Source organism: Micromys minutus (genome assembly GCF_963924665.1).
Source record: "Micromys minutus genome assembly, chromosome: 7".
Lineage (NCBI taxonomy): Eukaryota > Metazoa > Chordata > Mammalia > Rodentia > Muridae > Micromys > Micromys minutus.
The window spans coordinates 45,582,196-45,601,633 of NC_137976.1; the positions used below are offsets into that span (position 1 = coordinate 45,582,196).

A 19,438-nucleotide genomic window follows, 5' to 3' on the forward strand; every position below is an offset into this window, starting at 1 on the left:
AATGCCTACCTAGGCATGGGAGATGGTGAAGACTGAGAGAAGACTTTTAGGAGTTAATTTGGAATGGTAGGAGGTATAAAAATCTTCCTTTCTCAGCTCCTAATGGCCACAGACTGGATCTTTTTCCATGTCTCAGAGGTTGGCTTACTGACATGGGTATTATATAATACTAAATGCATATACACCTAAGGTAATAAAAAGATCAAAGCCTTTCTCAAAAATCTTTACCTAACCATGAGATTCCAATTTAGCAACAAACTAGAACAGTGACCAGTTTAGGGGTTCCCAAAACAGCATGAAGAGGTATGACATTATCCCTCCACGGTTCTGGATACTCTGCTTGTCTGTAGATTTACAAGCACAGGCAGGGTGGTAAACACACTTCTTTAATCTTTTCACTGTGAGTATGAGTTCAGCCTAGACCACAGAGTGAACTCTATACCAGATGTTGGTACATGAGCCTCTCTCTAAAACAAACAAACAAACAAAAAAAAAAAACCCACAGAATTCTCATGAACATGATGCCATTACTTCATATGCTAACTTTAAGTTTCAATTTACAAATTAGCCATTATTGTCAGTATAGATAAATTTTAATATATCCCACTATGGCTGGAAATGTGTTATCAACAAAGTTTTTCTTTCTGAAGACTAGTAGAAATCTTAGTTTTCAGTAGAAATTCCATGAAATTTAAATAATTTTGGAAAATGTATTAATAATATTTTAAAATCATTTTGGCATCTGCATAATTAGCATTTTAAACTTGTGTTTAAAGGTATAAATATATCATTAAAAAGATGCTGAGAGCTAATCACTGTTCCCCGAAAAGAAGTTTCTCAAGATGTCAGTTTTCAAAGTCTGACTTGGTCTGTTTTGTGTAACAGTAATTTTTTTTTTAATTTAACTTACTCAGCATCTAAGATGGTGAACAAGTCAAACTTAAAAACATAAATATTTGTTCTGTAAGATAGCCTTGCCACTTGTGTGTGTGTGTGTGTGTGTGTGTGTGTGTGTGTGTGTGAAACATCCCTTTAAGCGTTAATTCGTACTTTAAATTTTAAGCTCTAGCATGAAGGACAAATGACAAAGGGATAGCAAAGCTGTCATACGCTCTCCTCCTCAGGTCTCTTCACATAAACGTCTTCCTAAGGTCTAAACTGACAAATCGGGAGAGTTTCTCGCTTGTCTTCAACATTATACAGACACAAATGTACACCGATAAAAATGTCATCTGTGTTTTACAATATTGTCTTGGTTGGGAAAGCTTCATCACATTAAGATTTACTATAATAATATATCACATGCTAATAAAGAGAAATTGTCACAATAAGTACCATAAAATATAACCAGTTAGAAATAAGAATTTGACACAGCATGGGGCTCCTCACAAACAGAAAGCCCTAAGCCTTACCTCTGTTTCTGGTGAAGATTTGTACTCTTTGCTTCCACATCTTCCAGAGCTTTCTGTAAAACATCCTGGAGAAGCATATTGGTTGAGAGGAAACATAAGGACATTGAATTGATACTAGCTGAGCTGGTCCCCTGTTATCAGAAGGTTCTGGGGCAGCAGAGCCAGAAAGAACATCGGGTCTAATGCAGTTCTAATGGTAGGAACTCAACAGGCACACAGTACTAGGTGTCATTCCAGTGTTTCCAGAATATACCCTAAGTCCAAATCTACCATTCTCTTTTTGCACATTCTAAGATGCCCTCTTCTGCCTTCATTTTACTTCCTATAAGGCCAAAGGGTTTTGACACAAACTACATGAAAGCTTGAGTGACATATTCAATGCATATAGACTCTGACTTTTGTCTGGGGGAACAGAAATCCTGGTTTCTGAAGTCACTGAGGTGTGTTTCAGTTATAACTTTTGTTAGTATTCCTCTCAATATGTTCCTTTTGTTATCAAACTCTGGACTGACATTCCCCAAATGCTCCAGTTATAGGTTCCTCGGGCTGTTTCTTTTCAGAGTGCTCTAAAGCCAGTCCCCAGCCTGACTTGCTTTTAATCTGATGCATTGATTTATCATCCTCCCCCCATCTCTAGTAAGTTTCCATTCCCTCTAATTAGGCTGAAGAGGCAGTATCCATTATTACTGTTCTCATAGATAATAATAGACTTTTATAAGGAGTACTTGGGAAGAGAAAAACATCATAGGGAGTCAGAAGGGGACAAGAGAGGGTAATAAAGTTAATGTGATCAAACTGTATTCTATGCATATATACAAATTTTATACTGAGATTCATTAGTTTGTATAGCATATACTAATAAAGCCTTTTTAAAAAAAATAGACATTTAGAGAGCTTCACCCATCACATATGACTGTTAATATCTCTTGATGATGGCACTCTTAGTGGCTGCATCTGTGATAGAACACCACTTTCACTATCTTTTAAGTTTTAAAAAAATCATATTAAGTTCCCTGAAAGCATGAAGAGGTCTTTCCACTTCACCACCTTCTCTGCATTAAAGTAACCATGACACTTCAGAGACACAAAGCAAGCTGGCCAAAGACAGCTCCCCTTTCCTGATAGAGCACTCAGTGCAAAGCAGAGGCACGGAGATAAGAAATTAGACCCTGAGCCACGACAGGGTATTTCTCTCAACTCTCAGGTACAGAAGGCCGGGGGCATTGATAATCTTAGAAACAACAACAACAACAAAAAGCTTAAGTTACCAAAACTTAAAAAGAAGATAGATTTACCTCTTCAAGATGACAGCAAGAATATAAGAATCTTGAGAAAGCCATGGTTTTGCTTTGCTTGGGACATTAACATACACCCCTCTCTGACTTCTGTGTGACCATAGACTAGACTTGGGTTCCTGTCTCTCAGAGTTAAGGCCAAATCACTGCAAAGACTTATGTATTTAACCTGCATCAGGTAACAGAGAAGGCAATTCCTCTCCTCGTTCCTGTTCATCTCTGCACACAAGCCAGCTTACGCAGTGCTTGACAAACCACTGCAGTGGAAGTGTTATGCCATGGTTTGGGTAAGAGCAGTCTTTCAGTGCATATCTTGCAGGTTTTTTTTTGTTAGTGCAGTATGCTATAACTAATAATTATAGTTCTTTATAAACGTGCCTTACTCGTGGGCATATTACAAGGATTACAGAGATTGTTTATGAACTGTGCGAACCAACTCACAAGAAAACAGCTTTGTAAGCTGGAAGTGTTGTGATTAATATTCATAATTATGGTCTATGATTCCTAGTGCTGGGAAGAAGAATTGCTTATTAGCCCTCTTCTTGCTTTCCCCATTTATCTGGGTCCATGGAGAGCTGTAATTTGAATAGATATTCTGGAGGATGCTTCACAAGCTAGATATTTTTCTACTATCTTTTCATTATTTTCTTTTTTTTCTTGTAGTGCTTTCCTGTTCGTTTTAGAGAAATTGGCTGTAAAGCCCTTTCACCCTGCTCCAAATCCATCCCAGATCCTGCTCATCTTTGCTCTGTCTTAGCTTTCCCCCTTCTCACAGGGCTTCCCGTTCTCTGTACTCACACCATCTGTTTACCTGTGCTAAAACCACCTCTATCTTTTGAGCTTGTCTGGATTTAAGAGTTTGATCAGAGACAAGTTTGTGCGGCGGGGGGGGGGGGGGGGGGGGACAAACAAAACAAAACAAAACAAAAAAAAACAAACAAAAAAAAAAAAACAAGGGGCATTGCTCGCCACTGCAGATGACGTTTGGCCCATCGTACCTTGGCAGAAGGCAACACAATTCTGTCAGGCTGGTTTACTTTGGTTTGCACCTCTTTAAACAGGAGTTCAGCTGGGAGCAGAAGCACAAAAGTTATGACACAGATTCTTTCAAGCCATTTCTAAGCACGTGCTTTCTACATGTGTAGCCATGGCCACTGGGAGTGGCACAGAGACCACAATCTGAAAACTCTCTGTTCCTCAAAGAGATTTTAACTCTTCCATTTGAGGCAGGTGGAAGATGCTGCTGTGGGTAAGTGTGCCTCCTTGGCAAGAATGAGGATCTGAGTTTGAATTCCAGTCACCAACATAAAAAGCATGGCAAGGCTGCATGTGTGTATACATGCACGATGGGATAGAGTCAGGCAGAGCCAGAAAGCTTGCTGGCTAACCTGACAAATGAGAAAAAAAAAACACTTCCCCAAATAAAGGCAATGTTCATCATTAGCATGAGCTAACACAGCATCATAGCATCTAGGGGTTCTAACACATCAATTATCTCTTAGTATGTTGGGGATTTTGCTGGATAGCATTAAGTCCACTTGGCAAAAGCTATAGTTATCCAAGAGAGACAACTCCAGGGCATTTTATAAATTTTGTAAACTTGTGGCTGGTGTGAGAGGGATGATACCACCCTGGGCTGCTCATCCTGGGTTCTGTAAGAAAGCAGGCTGAGTAAGCCACAAGGAGCAAGCCAATAAGTAGCATCCCTCCATGGATTCTGCACCAGCTTCTGACTCCAGGTTTCTGTCCTACTTGAGTTCCTGTCTTCACTGCTTTCAATGATATATTATATTTAAAAGTGAATAAGATAAACTCTTTATTCCCAAGAGTTGCTTTCTGTGCTTTATCCCAGCAATAGTAACTCTGTCTAGGACAGGCATCACACTTAAGATACTAAATTATAAGTCAGTGAGATGGCTTAGCACAATAGATGTACATGCTACCAAGCTAAATGACCTGAGATGGAGCCCAGAACCTACATCATAAAAGGAATGAACTGACTCCCGAAAGCTGTTTGTTGACTAATACACACACACACACACACACACACACACACACATAAACACACACACACACACACACACACGAGGTGCAGGAGGGTAAATGTGAAAAAGATACTAAATTATATTAAATTATATGATTATTAAAGTAGAGATATATAATGCATTTTAAGTTCCAGAGACAAGCTGCCTTTGCTGGACAGTGACAGTACCCACAATTCCTAGAGCAGTATTTTCCTGAGAATAAGAGCTTGATTAGCATTTGCTAAGTGGATGAGCCATAATGATGTGGCTGTAGAAACCCACATACCCATCTTTACTGCTTCTTCTGCCTTTTTGACTTCAGTTTTGAGTTTCCCTTTGAAAGAAGATGTAGTATATTGGTACTTTCTGGGAAGAAGAAAAGAACACAATCAAGTCAGATTACCATCTTAAAGAGCATTAATAAGAGAATATTCTTCAATAAGACCATGACTCCAGAAATATACAATTGTTAAGAAAGAAAGATTCATTGAGTAAGTCCCATCTAGGTGATGCAACTGTGAAAAAAAATCACTTGCCTTTTAATACATGGTAATTTTTCTTCAGAAAATTCACTGTCAGAAAATCATGAGTTAAGAGTGAGATTAAAATCTCTTCCCACACAAGTGTTCACTACAAGTGCAAACAGGAGAACTCTCAAAAAGGGATACACGATCACCCAAGTGCTCCACTGTCAGAGTTTCCAATTAATATACATAGCTTTCTCACTCCGCTCATCTCTGACACTGTATAAATGGCTTCTCCCAGTCCCCAAGCCATTATCTCTGCTTGAAATGTTCAGAAAAACACATAGTCATTCTGACCTACTAAGAGCCCCACTTTCTGGTATCCTATTTTTAAGGCCCATTGTTTGACTGGCAGCAAACAGTTTCTAGAATAATCAAGGAAAAAGATATATGAGTGTGTGTCTATGTATCTATGAACTCAAGGAAAACAAATCAGGGGTAAGATGGATGGGTCATCTTTCCAGGAGCTGTTGAATGGGAGGCTCCAGAAGCTCTCAAAAGAACATAGACAAATGATCCTATTGCTTTCCTACAAGAACAAGTGGTTATTAAGGCCCTAAAGATGACACAAGATTTAGTCACAGGACAATGAGAAAGCAAGCTGGAACTGTGTTGAAGCTTCCTCTCCGCTGGCTAGCCTTCCGTGGGCTGGAAGGTGCTAAGCAGGCTTCTGGGAAGAATTATCTTCAATAGGCACACGGCTCTGGACTCCAGCCAGGGAAGATGTGCCCACTTGTGCAACAGTGGCAAGTCTGTTGTGGGGTAACTAACTGCTTTCTTACTGGACTTGATGGCTGCTTCATGAGTGGGGATGCACATTTGGTATCATAAATCTGGCCAAAAGCATACACCTTGGGGGCCAGTTATAGGCCCTAGTGAGGAAGCTGCTGCTGTTATTTTCCTAAATGGACATGAGGTGCCTGTCAACCTGCCTTCTCCAATTCTTCATCACAGAATTGGGCCAGAGAAGCTTTTCTGCAGTGGTTAGCAGAGACTGCAGAAACTTGTAACTTGTCATAAGATGGAGAATAAATAACTTTGAATGACAAGATATAAGTGGCCCAGACTACGTTCAAAACTTAGAGAACACTGCAAAAAAAAAAAAAAAAAAAATGGAATCAGAAATTGAGTAAGAGCAGAAGGAGGAAAAAATGTGTGCACACCAACTTCTGGGCATGGCAGAGAAGCTGCATTTGTGAATGCATGGCAGCTGTGGTTAAATGCTTAGAGCCGTGTAAGATCAGACCCATCAGCATCCTGTCCAAAAGACTCACCCCTTCCTGAGAATGTATACACAGATAACAGCTAACAGAGGGGTAAGCTGCTTAGCTATTTGGTAACTTGATATAAGCAATGATCATCTGGAAAGAGGGAACTTAAATTGAGAAAAATGCCTTTTTCACATTAACCTATGTGCATATATTTTAGATTAGTGATTGGTGTGGGAGGGCCCAGCATACTGGGAATGGTACCACCCCTGAATGGTCGTGGTTATTATCGAAAAGCAGGCTGAGCAAGCTAATAAACAGCCATCCTCCATGGGCCCTGCTTCAGTTCCTACCTCCAAGTTTCTGCTTTGAGTTCCTGCACTGACTTCCCTTCACTGCAAACTAGAAGTATAAAATGAAATAAACGCTTTCTTCCCCAGTTTGATTATGGTCATGGTGTTTACCACAGCAATAGCAAAGCAGGACAAAAAAGATTTTTTCCATAATTTGGTATAAACAAGTTCCCACCCGGGGTCCTATAAATAAAGCTATTCACACATACACACACACACACACACACACACACACACACACACACACACACACAGAGAGAGAGAGAGAGAGAGAGAGAGAGAGCAGCATGTATGCATGCACAGTGGTAGAAAGAGGGACTTCTTGGGACAATGAAAAGAATTAATGGAGGAGAAGAGAGTTGAAATATATGTTCATGTATGAAGATGTTATAATAAAACACATATTATTACAAATGAAATATGCTAATAAAAACAAAATTTAAAGAAAAGATTTTTGGAATAGGTCACCCTGATGTATAAAGCTACAGGCATGTATAGAGGATCCTTGGAGCCTGGTGCTTAAATTTTGTCTTAAATCATCATGGAAAAGAACATTCTAGAATATTAGGCTTGGGAAGGACCAAAGCACAACCCCTCTCTCTGTGCTTTCACCTCACAGTCCTGTTGACTCAGGAGCCCATCATTCACTCACGTCTCATTTACAAAAGCACAGGACAGTCAATTCTATGTGTCAACATAACTGGGTTATGACCAGAGAGCTGGTAAAATGTTATTTCCAAGTGTGTCTGTCAGTGTGTTTCTGGAGGAAATGAGCATTTGAAGATATAGACGAGCAGACAATCCTCTCTCATCAGCGTGTCTGGACATGACCCAGCTCAAGGGTAATAGAAGCATAAAACGGAAGCAGCCTAATTCCAGCTCTGTTTGAGCTGAGGCACTCAACTCTCTTATTTTGAAACATCAAAACTTCAGATTTTGGGCCTGCATGTGCTGTGAGTTACCTACTCTTTCCCTGCCCAGGTCCACCCATTAGACTCAGAATAAAAGTTGTGCTATCTGCTACCCGGGTTATCAGGCCTTTGTTTTCAAGCTGAACTATATAACTGGTGTCCTGGGCTGCCAGTGTGCATACTGCAGCTGGTAAAAGGTCCTGAACTCCAGTCATGTGAGGAATCCACATATCAAAGTCTCTGACTCTGTTACACGTTCTCTTTATCTAGAGAATCCTGACCAATAAAATCACTATTAATCAAACACACCCAAAGCACAGAGATCAGTTGCTGAAGGCCAAGCTTTCCGAAGATGCATAAAAAGCAGTGTATAAATCTGTTCATTGAACAAGTGTGCATACACCAGGGTAGGCAAGCTACAGCCCATGGGCCAAATGGAGCCACTGACTTCTGAGACAGCCTCACACCTGAATCAACATTTTTGATGGTTTTTAAATTAAAGGAAATATGCAAATGTGTCTATGTACTCACTAACGAACTTCCTACATATACATACAGAAACAGCCTGGCAACCCATTAACAACAGCCTTTAAATTGTCACCTGATCTAGAAATGCTTGCATATTTTCCACCACTCAAAACAATTCTTAAAGGTTTGGTCTTTTGTTTTTATTTTTATTTATGTGTATGTGTCTACATACACATCACACTTTGGGGTGCCTGAAGAGGCCAAAGAGAATATAAGATCCCCTGAACTTAGAGTTAGCAGGCAGCTGTGAACCTCCAAACATGGGTGGTAGGAGCTGAACACAGGTTCTTTGGAATAGCAGCAAGAACTCTTACCCACTGAACCATCTCTCCAGCCAAATACAGGAACATTAAAGAAGGAGAGCAGTAATGCAAATTTTTCACTGATTGCTGACATAAACAGGTCACACATCAATTACATGGTTGGTACCTGGGGTCCGTTTAGTTTATTAATGACTCTTTTTCATTATCTTAACAGATACAGAACAGATTACACCAGTCACAACAGTTTTACGGACAAATGAACACAATCTGGAATTCTCAGAGTTTTTTTTCTGCCTGGGTTCAAGCTAATATGTATCCTCTAAAGTAATGTAAGGCTGAACCAATCATATTTGCAAAAATTCTGTTTCATCATCTGTAGTTGGGAGACAGCAGTGTTACCAATCTCAGAGGGCTGTTACAGGAAGTAAAATTTAACATATTAAAGAACTTCAAACTATGTTGGTTCTCAGTATATGTTGTTATTATTATCTAATCCCTCTAGTTTTAGAGAAGAAATACATTGTGGATTGAGAATAAATTACTTTTCTTGTCATAATGTGAAAAACTTGTAACATCTGATGGGTGACTCACACGGAAAAACAAAGACTTGTAAAGTAATTAAATGTTTGGATTCTGTGCTCATTAGGTTTTTCTGTCACTTTGACACAAGGTAGTTTATCTGAGAAGGGGGAATGCTAGTGACTGGATGCCTCCAGAAGATGGTGCTACAGAATACCTATAGGCGTTTTCTTAATTAGTGTCTGATGTTGGGAGGGCTCTGCCCGGGGCCGGTGGTGCTACCCCTGGACTGGTAATCCTGGGTGCTGTAAGAAAGTAGGCTGAACCAAACCCAGACAATATTGCTGATGCCGAGAAAGACATGCTGACAGGAGCCTGATATAGCTGTCCCCTGACACCTCTCCCAGATCATGACAAATGCAGAGAAGGATGCTCACAGCCAACCACAACTGAAAACAGGGTCCCCAGTAAAAGAGTTAGGGAAAGGATTGAAGGAGTTGAAGGGGTTTGCAACCCCATAAGAATAACAATACCAGCCAACCAGAGCTCCCAGGAACTAAACCTCTATCCAAAGAGTACAAATGGACTGACCTATGGCTCCAGCTGCATATGTAGCAAAGGATGGCCTTGTTGGCCATCAATGGGAAGAGAAGCCCTTGGTCCTGCCAATGCTGGATGCCCCAGTGTAAGGGAATGTCAGGGTGAATAGGTGGGGATAGGGGGACACTCTCATAGAAGCCGGGGGAAGGAGATGGGATGGGAGATTATAGAGGAGAAAGCAGGAAAAGGGATAACATCTGAAATGTAAATAAAGTATATTCAATAAAAGTAAAATGAAAAAAAAAAAAGGAAGGAAGGAAGAAAGGAAGGAAGAAGGCTGAATGCCATAGACAGCAAGTCAGTAAGCAGCACTCTTCCATGGCTTCTGCATTGGTTCCTGTCTCCAGATTTCTGTCCTGTTTAAGTTCTTGCCTGACTTCCCTCTGTAATGCATGGCTACCTGGATATATAAATGAAACCATCCCAATCTTCCCAAATTTGCTTTTGGTCATAGCGTTTCATCATAGCAATAGGAATCCTAACAAGACAGACTGACTTGGGAGGGCTCAGTGAGATAATTCTCACTTAGAATATCGAGAACATGAGATCTCTCTACAGCACAAAAGCCAACCAACCAACAAAACAAAACAAAAACCAAATACATAGCAATAGCAAAACTAAATGGCGTCCTGTATTCTTGCACCTCAATGGTTTAATGGGCATCTTATTCTCAGGCCTAGCTTTGTAGTTACTGTTACTAAGTTCAATGTCCAATTTGAGAAAAGACTGACTACAGAGAAGAAAAACTTCTAAAATCTAAGGTGAAGCTATAATAAGTTTGTTCCCTTGATTTTCTTTTATGCCGAATATTGCTCATTCAAATGGTAACCTTGGTGTAGTCCAAATTAGTCTCGACTGTACTCAGAGAACAGCAAACCTAAGCCTGGATGGCATGCAATTATTGGTGACTACATACTGAAATTGTCATTTGCTTTTAAAAATCAGGTACTAATCATATACTTTATCTGGTTTGAATCATTCATCTTAGGTCAATTCACATTTTTTAATCAAAATGAAATTAAGAGGATATTGTTTAAACAATGAAGTCATTTTTCAAAGAACGTGAATTAAGCTATTCAAGCATTTTTGTAGGAGATAAAGGTGGCATTAGAGATGCCAACTCTGCCTTAGTGCTTAATTTAAAATAATAAGCCGACAATTGAATGATATAACCTGACACCAAACAATCTGCATCACAGTGTACAGCTGCAACTTCAGAATTTTTGTTGACAATTTAAACAAACTTTGTTCAATCATTTCTAAAAGTTTAATATAGTAAATCTGTCCAACCTCATAACTGAAAAAAAGTTCAAATCTCCATTCCAGAAATGGAAGCCACCACCACCCTGATACTTATGTGTCTCCACCCTGTAAGCATAACTTATATTCACCTGATGTAAACATCATCTCAGAGGTTTACTATGAATAAGCTCACACTTTCTAGTTCTTTTTGAGCTATGGCTGGCTGATTTACCTCAGTTGTCTTGGCCTGAATCTTCTACAAACTGATTGAGTCAATCTGACTTCTCTGGCTTCCCACTGAATTGCTCTGCTTGGCCTCAATATAACTCTGACAATTTGTTCTCATCACCTGGCTCCTTCTCATTCTCTGGCTTCAACTGCCTCAGCTACATGAACTGGATGGAACTGAACTCAACTCCATTATACTGACTCCTGTACTGACTGGCTGAAATGAACTCAACTCCCAACTCACCAACAAACTGACTTTTCTCTCCCTGCGCTGCTCCTGAGAGTTGAGTGGATCCTTTCTCTGACTCATTTTGTCAAATTTTTCTCTGATTTGTCACTTTATCTGTCCCTCAACTGTTTGGGATTAAAGATGTATACTAAGGGCTTGTCTGCATTCTAGTGAGATCACACAGACCTAGGTCTTTAGATGTAATCAGAGCAGCCATGTTGCCAGATTAAAATTCCTCTACAAGCCCCAACACACACACACACACACCCTACTAATAAAATTTTGACAAAAAAGATCTTCCATTTATCTACTGGAAGAGAGAAAAGGAACTTCATCTAGCTCTTAGTTTCTCTGTCCTGTCTGCATCAGTTAGCCCCTCTTAGTGGCTAGGGATTTTCTAACATTTACCTATCTCTGGCCACACCTCAAATGCAAGCTGAATGCAAAAGCAGCTGTAAGGGCTCCCTCAGCTTGGGACTCTGAATATCATTGTATAAAGCAGCAATGGGGAAAGGTCAGTAATGCGTCTCTTCATTGTGAAAGCAGCCTAACTATGTCATGCAGAGCTAGCTCTGTCTGCTCCTCAGCCATCCAAGGTCTAGCTCTCAGAATTCTAACAATACGTGGCAGCCTTTCATGTTTCATCCAGAGTGTTCTTCAATCTTTAGGATAATCCTCAGGTCTGTCAATGGACTCTTGGAAGATAGTTATTTGCTATGAAATTGATATTATCTCAGTAGCATACATCCCTTCAAAAGGACCTGATTCTGAAATTCCCCCTGTAGCCTTGGTTAACTGGTGCTGGCTATCTAGTTCCAAAACCACATTTAGTAACCCTATCACCCTATGAGATAAAAACCAATATTGGCTCAGTTAAGGCACCTATGAACCTATTCACGAAAATCACTTGTCAGCGCTATGCCCATGTAATAGAGTTTTAGAAATCTAAAGGCTAGACGGAAGAAATAAATGGATCAGCGATTAATCGTACTGACTGCTCTTCCAGAGGACCTGGGTTCAGTTCCCACCACCCACATTGCAGCTTACAGCTCTCTGTAATTCCGTTGCAGGGTCCCAAATATTCTCTCATGGATATACACACAGGCAAAACACTAATGCATATGAGATAAAAATAAATACATTATTTTAAAAAAATGAAGGCTGATGTGTTACTTGTAGATAGCATATTTGTTTCACAAATTCAACTCTTTTCACACTTTGTTTCTGCTACCACTCCAGAAATATATCTCATTAGGTCAGGGTCGAATACGAATTTAAAAAACACTCACATTTGGCTTTTTCATCCAAGTTACTACTGATAATACTCAAGAGAGTATAAAGTTGGAACGAAGCTACTGACACCAACACACACACACACACACACACACACACACACACACACACACACACATTGACATGATGCCTGCTTCTGGCAGCATAAACTAAGGATGTCACTTCAGAAGGTGGACGAAAACATACTGGAATGGAAACAGCAATTGTTTGGCAAACTGAGTTTTAGGCTTTAAAACTCAGCTTACAAAAACTTCTTCAGAAAATAGAAAGGAATTCATTTTCCAATAATTTGAACATTTTCTCAACCAAACTCACAAAGACAGAAATCATTTTAAAAAAAACTAGCTGGCGAGGACGCGGAGAAAGAGGAACACTCTTCCACTGTTGGTGCGGTTGTAAGCTGGTACAACCACTCTGAAATCAGTCTGGAGGTTCCTCAGAAAATTGGATATAGTACTACCTGAAGACCCAGTTAATCCACTTTTGGGCATATACCCCAAAGATGCTCCAACATATAATAAGGACACATGCTCTACCATGTTCATAGCAGACTTATTTATAATAGCCAGAGCTGGAAAGAACCCAAATGTCCTTCAGTAGATAAATGAATAAAGAAATTGTGGAAATTTACACAGTGGAGTACTACTCAGCTATTAGAAACAATGACTTTAGGAAATTCCTAGGCAAATGGGTGGAACTACGGAATATCATCCTGAGTGGGATAACCCAGTCACAAAATAACAGACATAATATGCACTCACTCAAAATTGGATACTAGCCCCAGAAAGTTTTGAATACCCAAGAAACAACACACAGACCATATGAAACAACAAAAAGGAAGGCCAAAATGTGGAAGCCTCAGTACTTCTTGAAAAAAAGTATACAGCACCCTCTCAGAGTGTGGTACATCTAGACCTTAGATAATTAATAATTCAAGAGCTAAGAATGCAGCCTTGTAGCAATTCTTGTTATTTAAAAATCATTATGTTTAATCTTTACACACCAAGAAAACTTTGACTCTTTCCATGTTACGTTTTGTTTTACATGTACTTTATGTTCATTGTACTAGTAAGTTTTCAATGCATACTATCAAACTTTTAAAAACATCAAGTACTGACAAATATATTCATATAGTTTTATGCAAAAATACTTTTAAAATCTGTGTATTTATCTCTGTTTTTTAAAATAAAGTTGTTTAATTAAAAAAAGAAAAGAAAAGACCAGTAAACACTGTTTGATATTTATGAAATAATAATAATACCCATAGATATAAAATAATAAAATAAAAATACTTTTAAAAGGAAATAAAACTATACGTAGTAAGGTACAAGTGCATCAGGTATCTGATACTGCTGCTCAAGCTACACGTATACCATGCCTAACTGTAAACCATGCACTGCTAAGGATAGGGATACTATATTACAGTCTGAGAAGTGTCAGCCACAGTGTACTTACAACACTAAGATACCCGTGTCACCATTAAGTGGTAAAAGTCCTATGGAATCACTTTCTTATAGTCTCATCCTGAAGACCATTACTATATGTAACAAGACTGTATGTAGCTTAATAGTTCTAACATACTACATAAACTAAAAACACCTCCAGCTGTGTTCTCTTCACAGAAATAATCACAAGCAAAGCATAAAAGTGAACCCTGAATTCCTACTAAGGGTTTTATTCCAATTTCACATGTTCCCGTAAGTGTTCGTTCTTTCCCAAGAGCAAGGTGAAACTCTTAACCTCAGTCAATACCTTCATCTTGACAATCTGAGGAGTTATATCCATTTTATATGTAAAAAATACCAAGGAAATAAAGCAAACATGTTACCTGGGTTTGTAGAGGGAATAACATAGGTGCTTTGTTTGAACTCTTTTGGCCTGAATAAATATTCTCATCCGGGGTTCAAAGTACAGAACAGCTGTGTAGGCTCTGAATGACCGTCTCTCTGGAAATCTGAAACAGAGAACGTGAAAGGTCACAGTGTAGAGGGCACCATTCTCTTTAAGAAGAAGAAAAATGAAACGTCCTACTACTGTGCTCGGTCATGGTTATTTTTCTGTTGCTGAGATAAAACACTATGATCAATGCCACTAACGTAAGGAATCGGCTACATAGGGCAAGAGTTCACCATGGCAGGGCGGCAGGGCAGTGAGCAGCAGGCATGTTGGCTGGAGCAAACCACAAACAAAAGCAGAGAGAGTGATAACTGGGAATGGCCTGGGCTACCGCTGGTGACACTGCTCCTTCAATAAGGACACACCTCCTTCTCCTTTCTAAACAGCTCTACCAACTGGGCACTGCATACGCAGACATACGAGCTTTGGGGTTCACTCTCTTTCAGGTTCCTGGATAGTCTTAGAAACCTTTTCTCAGAACTAATGATGCTGCAGACACCAGTAAATCTTACCACGTTCATGGCAGTAAATCTCTGAACAGAAGGCAAGCACAGATAACGTTTGCTTTGGTCGGAACTAAAATTTATTGGCAGCTAACCAGTTCTAAGAAGATACATCTGTCACAGGAAAAATACTTTACATTAACTGACCCAGTAATTGCTGCAGAAAAAAAAATCAAGCAAATAACGTAATCTTCTTGTTCAAACGTAAGAGATAGATTGCAGGTTCATGTAAACAAAAGGAATTTCTACTAATCAGTGGTAATCAGAGAAATGAAACTGGGAAAACTTGCTTTCAGAACTTTGAAGGGGACAGGCATATAAAACTTAACTCTGTATGAACATCAAGTATTAGAATCAGTATTTATGGTCAGCTGAAAAGACACTCTACAGTGATGGTGAAAAAAGACAAAGGAGTACAGAAGACAATTAAGCAGGAGGAAAAACAATGTCAGCAGTCTGAGGAAAACTACCGTGGGAAGCTGCATGGGGCTGGGAGGTTGTTGGAACTCTGCCTGTTAGTAGACCTTGAATATTAAAATCCACTTGTGTGCTGTAAATAGTCTCCAAATAGGTAAAAAATGCTGGACAAGAGCAAACTGAGCTAGGCTTAAAGGTTGGTGTTCCGTGCTTCTAAGCTGCAGACAAGGCTCTGAGATTAAAGAGAAAGCAGGGAGCCATTCTCTCTGGTTCAGAAGGAGACAGGGTTGATGAGATGAGGTCTATCTGAGGGATCAGCTCAGCAGGGTCTAAGGGTAGAACTCCAAGGGACTCTGGAAACTGAAGGTGAAGCCCTAAGTAATCCAAGGGTTTCCTGGTAAAATATCCTTTGGATATTCTCTGAAGCTTGCTCAAAGATAAGAAATTCCTTCCAGTTGTTCCGATTTTCTCACATAAATTATGTCAAAGTACCCTGTATGTAGCTGCTATGCCATAAATATCAATGCACTTTTTAATTTATTTTTAAGTTGGCATATGAAGTAATGGTTTCTTTATTACAGCATGTTCATGCATATATGTCATTACTAATGCACTTTTAATGTAACAAGAGACGCTATCTGCATTACGGTATTGTACTGTGATGCGGCAGTTTCATTTAGTATCCCTAAATGTCTGACAACTAAGTATTTCTTCACTTAGTCAAGGAAAGAAAAACAATAAGTCTTGTGATGCTTATTAACACCCCAAGGAATCTTACCACCCTTGAAATCCTGTGATTTGAAATTGCCCTGAAGCTGCTAACTCCTTATTTGTACGCTTATCAATACAGACACAACGTTGCTATTTCAAGGTTAAAGTCAAGAGTAGTTCAGAGAGAATGGGGATTTCAATCAGTGGTGGTACAGTGCTTGCCAAGCATGCACAAAGCCCTTGGTTCAATTCCCAGTATAGCAAAACAACAGCATAATTTACAACAGAGTTTATGAATTGTAGAAGTATGGTGAGAATTCAAAGTGATTAACAAGTGCTGATATATATAAATAAATACCAACTTCTCCTCCCCTCCTTCTCTCTCTCTGTCTCTCTCTGTCTCTGTCTCTCTCTCTCTTACACACACACACACACACACACACACACACACACACCAAATGAATAATGACAGTAATATTTCTGTTTGTTTGGAGACCCAAGATCACTTCTTTTTAGACAATCTATGTAGTCCTGGCACTTGCTCTGGCCTCGTCTCTTCTCCTGTCTTTTCTCTAGTTCCTGTCTGTGACAAACATAATGGAACTAGTTGTAATTTCTGAAGACTGGAGTATAAAGAAAACAGAGTTAAATACAGAATGTAAAGCTTCTTCTTACTCTGCGAAATTAACCCTGTAGCTTCATCTCTGGAAACTCTCAGTTCTAAAATATGGCTCACACCATCTAATCTCCAGACCACAGCTATGTGAATCTTGTTCAGTCTTGGCTAGGCTAGCTCCTTTAGATCTCTTTCGATCTCTTGAAATCTCACTTCTGTTGAAGTACTTCTGTACCTCCAGATTGGTAGACCCTGTGTGAGTCCCCCCTTCTGTCCCTCCTTCCCCAGTTACTGTCACTACCTCTGTATTTTTCTATCAGGCTGTAAATTCCATGCAGTTAGTGACTTCATCCATTAAATAAACGGTTTTTGTGTGAATGAAGGATCATTCACGGCTTCTCTTGCTGGTTTAGTATGAGCAGCAGAGCATTCCCCATGTGATGAGGTCTTTTCATGGCCAATCATCTTCAGTGCTGATGTTATCCAGTTGTAAATACAGACATGCACTTGAGGGGCTGACAAAGAAATGCCCAGTAGTCAGGATATCTTTAGAAGACAAAGAAATGTCCGCAACTCTCCAATTGTAAGAACCCTCTTTTCATAAACTCGTCAAGGGCTTCTCTTGTCTCATTTCTGCACAAGCATCCTTACTTTCCACCTCCCTGTGCTTTGCCAGGGGACTCCATTATCTCTATCACTGTATGGTTTCCTTTTTCACTTTCTATTTAATTAGCTCTGATAAGAAATTGAAGGAAGCCACTATCCCCATCTCCAGGCCCTCCCCACTCAGAGTCACATGACAAGCAGAGGTAAAGAAAAGACTATTTTAAGTCTGAACCTAGTGCGTGCAGAGTCTGGGGAATATGGTGGAGGAGAAGCAGGTTACAATCAGTGTCCTTTTCTCTGCTTAGACTTGAGAATTCTTACGACTCAGTCTACAACGTGGCTTCAATGGTCTGCTGTGCCATCTGTACAGCTTTCTTTACCTGATCGGTACACACTCTTCTATTTCTGGGACTCACCCATGTGTACCTTAGATACATGTGGACTAGCATAGTAACCACGCAATTAATAATAACAATAGTAGTAGTAGTAATAGTAATAGTAGTAGTAGTAGTAGTAGTAGTAGTAGTAGTAGTAGTAGTAGCAGTAGTATTCGAGGAACAGGGGAAGGGTGGGAACGTGAGGGCAAGCCACTGCAGCCAGGTCTTGCCTTTATCTACTGATTCAGATCCCTGGGGCTAGAGTTTAGAAGCATGAACTCCTCAAGGCTGCCCCTAAACTCCTTCCCTCTATGAAGTTTGGAAGTTACAGTTTGGTAGACATTGCTGTCAGGGGATATGTAGGCACAGGACCACAAGAAAGGAGAACACACTTATAGGTGTTTAGGAGTAGAACACTAACTGAGAAAGCTAACCCCTACATATAACCACAAATGAGCCCAGACGACAGACTCCCATCCAAGCCATCATCTGAGCTACTTTTGTGCTATAGAGTACGAATGTCCCCACAAAAATCCAAGTTAAAACTAAAAGTCCCTTGGATGACATTAAAAAGTGCAATCCTATGGGATCTATAAGAGAAAACTAGGTCACCATAAATACATTCATATATTCATACATTAATAGCTTAATTGGTTGGTGGTTATTTCCGGTGCATGTCTGTTATAAAAAAAAACAGTTCACAGAACTCAAAAAGTTCAACAAGCTGAAGGTCCCTAGTGAGGAAGCCTCAGTCCCACTGGGGGAGAAGAAGAAAGCAACCACAAGGAGGGAGAGAAGGATGGACCTCAGAGGGGAAGGGGAAGGGGTAGGGTGGGGGGGGATGATCTGGTGTTGGGTGGAGAAAAAGAATTGAAGCCCTGAGGGCCAGCCAAAAGAAAGGAAACAGGCAACCTCGGGAAGAAGGAGGTTGAAAGGACCCTCCAGAATGTACCAGAGACGTAGGAGGTGAGAGACCCTAAGGACTCAAGGGGGTGTGGAATCCTAGATAAAATGCCCTACAGTGGGGAGAGGGAACTTGTAGAACCCACCTCCAGCAGGGCATCAAGTGAGGGATGGGCTCTCCATCCCACAGTCAAAACTCTAACCCATAATTGTTCCTGTCTGAAAGAACTACAGAAATGAAAACAGAGAACCTGAAGAAACAAAGGTCCTGTGACAGGCCCAAAGTGGGATCCAGCTCAAGAGCAGTCTCCAAGGCCTGACACTATTACTCAGGCTATGGAGCACTCACAAAAAGGGACCTATCATGACTGCCCTCCAATAAGCAGCTGAAAGAGTCAGATGCAGATATTTGCACCCAACCAATGATCAGAAGCTGCCCCTGTGATTGAATTAGGGAAAAGCTGGAGGAAGCTGAGGAGGAGGGTGACCCTATAGGAGGACCAGCAATCTCAATTAACGTGGACCCCCAAGATCTCTCAGACACTGGATTACCAACTAGGCAATATACACCAGCTGATATAAGGCCCCCAACACATATACAGCAGAGGACTGAGGTCTGGGTCTAGTTAGAGAAGATGCACCAAATCCTCAAGAGACTGGAGGCGCCAGGGAGTTTAGAGGTCTGATGAGGTAGGTGGGGTGGGTGGGGTGAAGATGTCTTGAAGACAGGGGGGCGAAGAGGAGGAGGGGAACAGTAGGAGGGTGGACCAGGAGGGGAAT

The 19,438-nt window shown here is 40.3% G+C and overlaps 1 protein-coding gene across 1 annotated transcript in view; it reads right to left on the minus strand.

Moving 5' to 3' along the window:
* Nucleotides 1-19,438, minus strand: part of MORC1 (MORC family CW-type zinc finger 1) — a gene marked incomplete at both ends in the record, with an annotated part of 145,875 nt that overhangs the window by 94,756 nt on the left and 31,681 nt on the right. The window contains 4 exons of the mRNA XM_080919493.1: nt 1,413-1,477; nt 3,706-3,776; nt 5,018-5,097; nt 14,458-14,583. Of these exons, the coding sequence (XP_080775619.1) occupies nt 1,413-1,477; nt 3,706-3,776; nt 5,018-5,097; nt 14,458-14,583 (342 nt within the window). The remainder of the gene's footprint in view (nt 1-1,412; nt 1,478-3,705; nt 3,777-5,017; nt 5,098-14,457; nt 14,584-19,438) is intronic.